We start from the raw sequence: 8,098 nt of genomic DNA, 5'->3' as shown, positions 1-8,098 counted from the left end.
TGAGGGGCATGGATAGGATAAATAGACAAAGTCTTTTCCCTGGGGTGGGGGAGTCCAGAATTAGATGGTATAGTTATAGGGTGAGAGGGGAAAGATATAAAAGAGACCCACAGGGCAACTTTTTCACAGAGGGTGGTATGTGTATGGAATGAGCTGCCAGAGAATGTGGTGGAGGCTGGTACAATTGCAACATTAAAGAGGCATTTGGATGGGTATATGAATAGGAAGGGTTTGGAGGGATATGGGCCGGGTGCTGGCAGGTGGGACTAGATTGGGTTGGGATATCTGGTCGGCATGGACGGGTTGGACCAAAAGGTCTGTTTCCGTGCTGTACGTCTCTATGACTCTATGACACTTCATCAGAGTTATATCATTCAGACTCGAAATGTTAGCCTGATCTCTCTCCCTGGATGCTGCCTGACCCACTGTGATCTCCTGCATTTGTTGTTTTCTGTATAGATTCCAACATCTGCAGTAATTTGCTCTGACATTGTGTTCAAAGAAGTCTTTGACACTGAGAAGTGTGAGGATGGAGATTTATTCTGCAATTTGAGTTGATTGTTACATTTCGGAGCTGCCCCTTTCAGCTGGTTCTGAACAAATTCATCAGTTGCCCTGATTTTTATGGATTTGATTCAATGCTTCTCACAGCTGGAATTTAGCGGAACAGTCAGGGTCGAGTTATTTCCACTCAGGATAATTGGCGTAAATACCAGAGTGGGGGGAGAAGGCTAGCCCTAGTGCACTGGGCGATTGTGCTCAGGGGCCCACTGTCTGGAAAGGAGGGTGGAGGGGAGCAGAGTCAATAGGAACTTTCAAAAAGGAATCAGAGAAATCATTCCGAGACATATAAATTTCAGAGCTACAGGGAAACCAGAAGAGTGAGATCAGTACAGCAGCTTTTCAAAGGAGCCAGTACTAGCATGATGGGTTAAATGGTCTCCTGTGCTGAATCATTCGGTAATAGCGTTCATTTTGGTTTATTGAAATGTGTTTCCATCATAAATACATTTTGTTAGGAGCATCTCTGTCCCTGTGGGTTAATTTTAATCAATTTGTGGTTGCATTTCTGAATGTTTTCACATTGATTCACATTAGGATCAGATCTCTAAACTTGATTTAGATGAAAGTAGAATGACTGGGAAGGTTGTGTTGACCTCGACGTTTCTGGTTCTGTTCTCTGGTGTGATAATCTATATTTTAAGATTGTGTTATTTCTGATATCACTAGGGCTGCCTCCATCTTCCTGGAATGAGTCAAGCTCAAGCAGAGCTCCATTTGGGAGTTCTTCCACAGCTAGTAAGAACCATTAATTTTCCACACTAGTGCTGCGAGGGAGGGGGAAGGGGCAGTGTCGGGGAGAACTGTGTGTTGAATGAATTGATATTTACAACATGTATGATCGGGGGAGTCATAGACGCCCAAAAGTGTGCTCTGTCACTCAGGGAAGGCCACGGCCAATAGATATCTCCTCTTCATGGCTTCATAGCCCTTGATATCCTTTCGATCAGACACAATCTTATCAATCACTGATTAAAATCATTCACTGAGCTCTCATCTACTCCACGTAGTGTGAGACAGCCCTGTGCCTCAGAGCATCGTTTGTGTGTAGGAACCTTTCTGAACCCCTATCCTGACTCTGATAATATTCCCTTGTTCACAACTCCTTGAGAGTTTACTCTCCCTTCAAAATCCTAAACATTTCAATCAAATTATCCTTTAACCTCTGACTTTTGAGAGTTAGACTAGTTTTTACAATCTCTGCTCATGGTCTAACTGCTGAATCTTTAGTGATGCCAGTGAGAGAGACGGTGTTCAAGCTGCTGTTTCTAAGATCATTGGGTGTAGTCATGTTTACATTCTTGTGTTTTCCTGATAACAAATTGTTTGTAAGTGAGTTATTATCAATACCAATCTGGTGCTCACAAAGTAATGATTTTGACTTTATTCTCACTCAGTTTAGATTAGATTACTTACAGTGTGGAAACAGGCCCTTCGACCCAACAAGTCCACACCGACCCACCGAAGCGCAACCCACCCATACCCCTACCCCTACATTTACCCCTTACCTAACACTAGGGGCAATTTAGCATGGCCAATTCACCTGACTTGCACATCTTTGGACTGTGGGAGGAAACCGGAGCACCCGGAGGAAACCCACGCAGACACGGGGAGAACGTGCAAACTCCACACAGTCAGTCGCCTGAGTCGGGTGTTGAACCCGGGTCTCTGGCGCTGTGAGGCAGCAGTGCGAACCACTGTGCCACCGTGCCGCCCACCAAGTTGATTCAATAAAAGTGATGACCCAAATATTTAATGTTTCTCAGTTGTAAAACTTGTCAATCCCCATTAATGGCTATATAAGGACAAAGAAATTAATAATATCCACAAACCACTTCCACGTGAGGGTAATGGAGGGATATGACAATATTCTATACAAATCCGACAGAGATCAACTCCTTGTTTCCTACAAGATCAACTGGGACCAAATTCAAGATCATGTGGTGGAAGTTGAGTTTCCTGATGTGAAGGTATTGTCTCTTGGGACCCTTTTTGCTGTTGTATCAATTCTTACTTTTCCACAATTTTTCCCGGTTAGAAATGTAGCCCAGGTAGAAATCTACACAGCTGGATCTGATATGCTGGGACTCTTTTGAAACACGCTGTGTTAGAACCAGGGGAAAACATCCAGTTCACCTCCATGATTGTTGCTTTGAGTGAGTTCAGGTCGAGAGTTTTAAAACTTCTACAACAGAAGAATAAAACACAAATGAAATGACAGGTAATGTCAAATAACCACAATAAATGGTCAGAAAATGAGAAGCATGGGGAGAAACATCCAATATTCTAATTTGTTCTCAACTCACTTCTATAATATTCCCAATTACCACATCTAGTTCAACACCTTTTAGAAATTATCTTTACTTGGTGCTGGACAAAAGCTTTAGTCAGGATATTGAACAGGAATTTTTAGAAACAAGTTGTGTCTGACAGATTTAATAATGTTTTCCAAGAAAACATTCTGGCAGTTTTGGGTGATCACAATATTACAGTGAGATATGTGCGTGTTATCACTGTTACAGGGCCTCAGATTAATCAATAGTAGGATTCGTGATAATAATCACCATACTATTGGGGTTCAGGTGAATGATTATCCTGTAATAATAATGGTCCAGATTATTGACTTTTTGGAGTCACATTTCTAATGACCACATTATTGAGGTTCAGGTTGAAGATATGTCCTTACAGCATGGTGGCTCAGTAGTTAGCACTGCTGCCTCACAGTGCCAGGGACCTGGGTTCGGTTCCAACCCCAGGCAGCTATCTGTGTGGAGTTGGCACATTCTCCCTGTGTCTGTTCTGGGTGCTCTGGTTTCCTCCCACAGTCCAAAGATGAAAAATGTCCATATTACAGATGTGGAAGTGCTGGATGTCTTGAAATAAAAGTAGATAAATCCCCAGGTCCTGATCAGGTGTACCCTAGAACTCTGTGGGAAGCTAGAGAAGCGATTGCTGGGCCTCTTACTGAGATATTTATATCATCGATTGTCACAGTGAGGTGCTGGTAGACTGGAGGTTGGCTAACGTGGTGCCACAGTTTAAGAAGGGTGGTAAGGACAAGCCAGGGAACTATAGACCAGTGAGCCTGACGTCGGTGGTGGGCAAGTTGTTGGATGGAATCCTGAGGGACAGGATGTACATGTATTTGGAAAGGCAAGGACTGATTATGGATAGTCAACATGGCTTTGTGGGTGGGAAATCATATCTCACAAACTTGATTGAGCTTTTTGAAGAAGTAACAAAGAGCATTTTGAGGGCAAAGTGGTAGATCTGATCTATATGGACTTCAGTAAGGCTCCCCATGGGAGACTGGTAAGCGAGGTTAGATCTCATGGAATACAGGGAGAGCTAGCCATTTGTATACAGAACTGGCTCAAAGGTACAAGACAGGGTGGCGGTGGAGGGTTGATTTTCAAACTGGAAGCCTGTGACCAGTGGAGTGCCACAAGGATCGGTGCTGGGAACTCTACTTTTTGTCATTTATATAAACAATTTGGATGTGAGGATAAGAGGTACAGTTAGTAAGTTTGGAGATGACACCAAAATTGTAGATGTAGTGGACACCAAAGTGTTACCTCAGATTACAACGGGATTTTGATTAGATGGACCAATGGGCTGAGAAGTGGCAGATGGAGTTTAATTCAGATAAATGCGAAGTGCTGCATTTCGAGAAAGCAAATCTTAGCAGCACTTATACACTTAATGGTAAGGTCCGAGGGAGTGTTGCTGAACAAAGAGACCTTGGAGTGTAGATTCATAGCCCTTTGAAAGTAAGAGTTACAGGTAGATAGGATAGTGAAGAAGGCATTTGGTATACTTTGCTTTAGTGGTCAGAGTATTGAGTACAGGAGTTGGGAGGTCATGTTGCAGCTGTACAGGACATTAATTAGGCCACTGTTGGAATATTGCGTGCAATTCTGGTCTTCCTGTTGGAAGGATGTTGTGAAACTTGAAAGGGTTCAGAAAAGATTTACAAGGATGTTGCCAGGGTTGGAGGATTTGAGCTATAGGGATAGGCTGAATAGGCTCGCGCTGTTTTCCCTGGAGCGTCGGAGGCTGAGGGGTGACCTTATAGAGGTTTATAAAATCTTGAGGGGCATGGATAGGATTAATAGACAAAGTATTTCCCCTGGGGTGGGGGAGTCCAGAACTAGAGGGCATAGGTTTAGGGTGAGAGGGGAAAGATATAAAAGGGACCTAAGGGGCACAGAGGGTGGTACGGGTATGGAATGAGCTGCCACAGGAAGTGGTGGAGGCTGGTACAATTACAACATTTAAGAGGCATCTGGATGGGTATATGAATAGGAAGGGTTTGGAGGGATATGGGCCAGGTGCTGGTAGGTGGGACTAGATTGGGTTGGGATATATGGTCGGCATAGACAGGTTGGACTGAGGGTCTGTTTCCATGCTGTACATCTCTATGACTCTACGTGCAGGTCGGGGTGGATTGGCCATGCTAAATTGCCCCATAGTGTTCAGGAATGTGTGGGCTCGGTGCATTAGCCGTAGGGAAATGCAGTGTTACACGGTGGGGGGGGTTTGAGTTGGATGCTCTTTGGAGGGTCAGGTGTGGATTCAATGGGCTGAATGGGCTGCTTCCACACTGTAGGGATTTTATGAGCACAGAAGGAGGCCATGCAGCTCATTGTACCTGTACCAGCTCTTTAAGAGAACGACTCCATTAGTTCCCCCTCCCATTATTCCCCCCCCATACCCCTCATTCCAGAATGGAAACTGATTCTGTAAATAGAAATTACCCTCAGATCACCTCTGACTGTTCTGCCAATTCCCTTCAATCTGCATCTTCTAATTTTCAACTCCCGGCCAATGGAGACAGTTTCTACTTGGTTACAGAATGAGAACTCATCTTGGTTATAGACCATCTCTGTTAAATCTCTCTTAACCCCCTCTACTCCAAGGAGAACAGTTCCAGTATTTCCAGTCTCTCCCAGTAACTGGAATCCCTCATTCCTTCCCCCTTTGTGGAGAATCTCCTCTCCGAAGCCTTGCTATCCCAGTCTGGTGTTTGGAGTAGTTACAGAGAATCCCACAGCCACAATTTGGAACAAGAGCAGGAGGAATGTGGAGGAGCTGTCCCTGGGGCCAATATTTATCCCTCGATCATCATCAGTGACACCACTGTGACAGTCAGACCACAAAACACAACAGGTCAGGCAGCATCCGAGGGGCAGGAGAATCGACGTTTCGGGCCGAAACCCTTCATCAGGAATGAGGCTTGTAGCCACCACACTCTTGACTCTGATGTCCAGCATCTGCAGTCCTCACTTTCTACTAGCCGTATCACACTGCTGTTTGTGGGATCTTACCTTGCTGTGCAGTCATTTCCTACATAATGGCAGTGACTATTTCCAGAAAAGTAAATCAGAAATTGCTGGAGAATCTCAGCAGGTCTGGCAGCATCTGTGGAGAGAGAAACAGAGTTAATATTTCAAGTCCATTGAACCTTCTTCAGAACTACTTTCAGTTCTGAACAAAAGTCACTGGACCTGGAATGTTAACTCTGCTTTCTCTCCTAGGGTGCTGACAGACCTGCTGAGATTCTCCAGCAATTTCTGATTTTGTTTCTGATTTCCAGCTTCCACGGCTGTTTGTTTTATCGCAGTGAGTGTACTTCACTGGCTGGGTAGCACCCTGTGTTTGTGAGAAGTGCTATTGAAATGTAACTTGTATCATTCTCCTCCTTGGGAAAGGGACAGTGTTAATGGTGCTACGTTCACTCAGACCATCTGGTTTGTAGTTTGTCGGCGCTAACAATTATCCCGAATTTCTATTATTTCAGAAAACCTTGTTCTGGTTCTGCTCCTTGTCATTGCAATGCTGGTTCTGATCAGTCTCATTGTTCTGCGATTCAAATGCAGAAATTATCGAAAGCAAAAGCGAGGTACAGTAAGACGTTTCTCAGCATCTGTTCAAAACCACCAAAGAATATTGGAATCCTATAAACCTCTCGTTGTCCCTCATTGAACATAATTACTATCTCCCCGCTGCCCACTATTGTATCCTTTCTCATCTATTGCCCCTTTCAGGTGGGTTTAGTGAAGACATTGCTGGTCATTAGCACATGTTTATTGATTGAGTTCCTGGAGAGGAGACATTTGCAGAGCTACGGGAAGTACAGAGGAGTCTGACTGGAGGAGCTAGCACCGATACAAAGGACCAAATAGCTTTCTTCCAAGCTGTGTGACTCTGTGATTACTGTTCATCATCAGATATGGAAAAGGAATGTTAGTCCCCCTTTTATTCTCCACATTCTAATCTCCCATCAATTTCTGCAGAATCTGAAACGATGTCAGCCAGGGGGACTCCAGAGAATCAGAGTTCCCTGACTGGGGCTGTTAACCGGGTCCAATCAGGGAGCCCTGGCTGACAGATAGAAACAGGAGAGTCAGGAGGAGCAGTGGGCCAATCGGCCCATCAAGCCAGCTCCGCCATCATTAGGATCATGGCTAATCCAACATTCCTCACATCCAGCACCCTACATTATTTCCCAGAACCCTCAATTCCCCGACTAATCAAGAATCTCTCTATCTCAGCCTTAAATATACACGAGGACTCTGCCCCACAGCTCTCTGTGGCAAGGAGTTCCAAAGACTCACAACTCTCTGAGAGAAGAAATTCCTCCTCATCTCTGTCTGAAATTAGTGCCCCTTTATTCTGAGACTGTACCCTCTGGTCCCAGACTCTCCCATGAGGGGGAACACCCTCTCAGCATTGACCCTGTCCAGCCCCTTCAGAATCCAATATATTTCAATGAGGTCACCTCTCATTCTTCTCAACTCCAGTCAGTAGAGCCCCAACCTGTTTAATCTTTGTTTATAAGAGGATCTCTCCATACCAGGGACCTCCTCATGAACCTTCTGTGAGCTGCTTCCAATGAAATGATAGCTTTCCTTAAATAATGGACCAGACATGCTCACAGTGCTCCAGACATGGTCTCCCCAGCCCCTTGTACAGTTGCTGAAAGACCTCCCTCCTCTTATACTCCAACCCCCTTGACATAAGGACCAGCATTCCATGACCCTTCCTGATTACCTGCTGCCCCTGTGTGCGAGCTTTCTGTGTTTCATGTACAAATCTCTCCCACGCCCCACAAGTCCTCTGTATTGCAGCATTCTGTAGTTTTCCTCCATTTAAATAATATTCTGTTCTTTTGGTCTTCCTTCCAAAATGAACAACAGCATTGAAAAGCTTCAACAGCTCATGACTGATCCAGTTGAGGGAGCAGACTGCTATCTGGCAGTGACAATGGCTCCTCATCAAGCTCCTGAGTGGCCTGAGTGTGAGGCCTGAACTTCCTGTTTGGATGGGGCCTGTTTGTGTCAGTTTAATGGCTATTACAATCTGATGGTGTCATAGAGTCATAGAGATGTGCAGCACGAAAACAGACCCTTCAGTCCAACCCGTCATGCTGACCAGATATCCCAACCCAATCTAGTCCCACCTGTGAGCACCCGGCCCATATCCCTCCAAACCCTTCCTATTCATATACCCATCCAAATGCCTCTTAAATGTTGCT

General features: G+C 44.9%; 1 protein-coding gene and 1 long non-coding RNA gene across 7 annotated transcripts in view; one reads left to right on the top strand and one right to left on the bottom strand.

Moving 5' to 3' along the window:
* The window catches only part of LOC122539537 (mucin-5B-like), a 41,197-nt gene that overhangs the window by 23,286 nt on the left and 9,813 nt on the right, over positions 1-8,098 (top strand). For 3 of the 5 annotated variants that reach the window (XM_043674502.1, XM_043674500.1, XM_043674499.1), the window contains exons 3-4: positions 1,231-1,299; positions 6,362-6,463. In XM_043674502.1, the coding sequence (XP_043530437.1) occupies positions 1,231-1,299; positions 6,362-6,463 (171 nt within the window). The remainder of the gene's footprint in view (positions 1-1,230; positions 1,300-6,361; positions 6,464-8,098) is intronic. The other 2 variants (XM_043674501.1, XM_043674503.1) reach the window with 1 other exon arrangement.
* The window catches only part of LOC122539542, a 25,003-nt gene continuing 19,147 nt past the window's right edge, over positions 2,243-8,098 (bottom strand). For both annotated transcript variants that reach the window (XR_006309118.1, XR_006309117.1), the window contains exon 3: positions 2,243-2,746. This is a non-coding gene — a long non-coding RNA (uncharacterized LOC122539542). The remainder of the gene's footprint in view (positions 2,747-8,098) is intronic.

This window comes from Chiloscyllium plagiosum, chromosome 32 (assembly GCF_004010195.1).
Source record: "Chiloscyllium plagiosum isolate BGI_BamShark_2017 chromosome 32, ASM401019v2, whole genome shotgun sequence".
Lineage (NCBI taxonomy): Eukaryota > Metazoa > Chordata > Chondrichthyes > Orectolobiformes > Hemiscylliidae > Chiloscyllium > Chiloscyllium plagiosum.
Note: the sequence above shows the minus strand (reverse complement) of the source record. Positions and strands in the feature narration are given on the sequence as shown.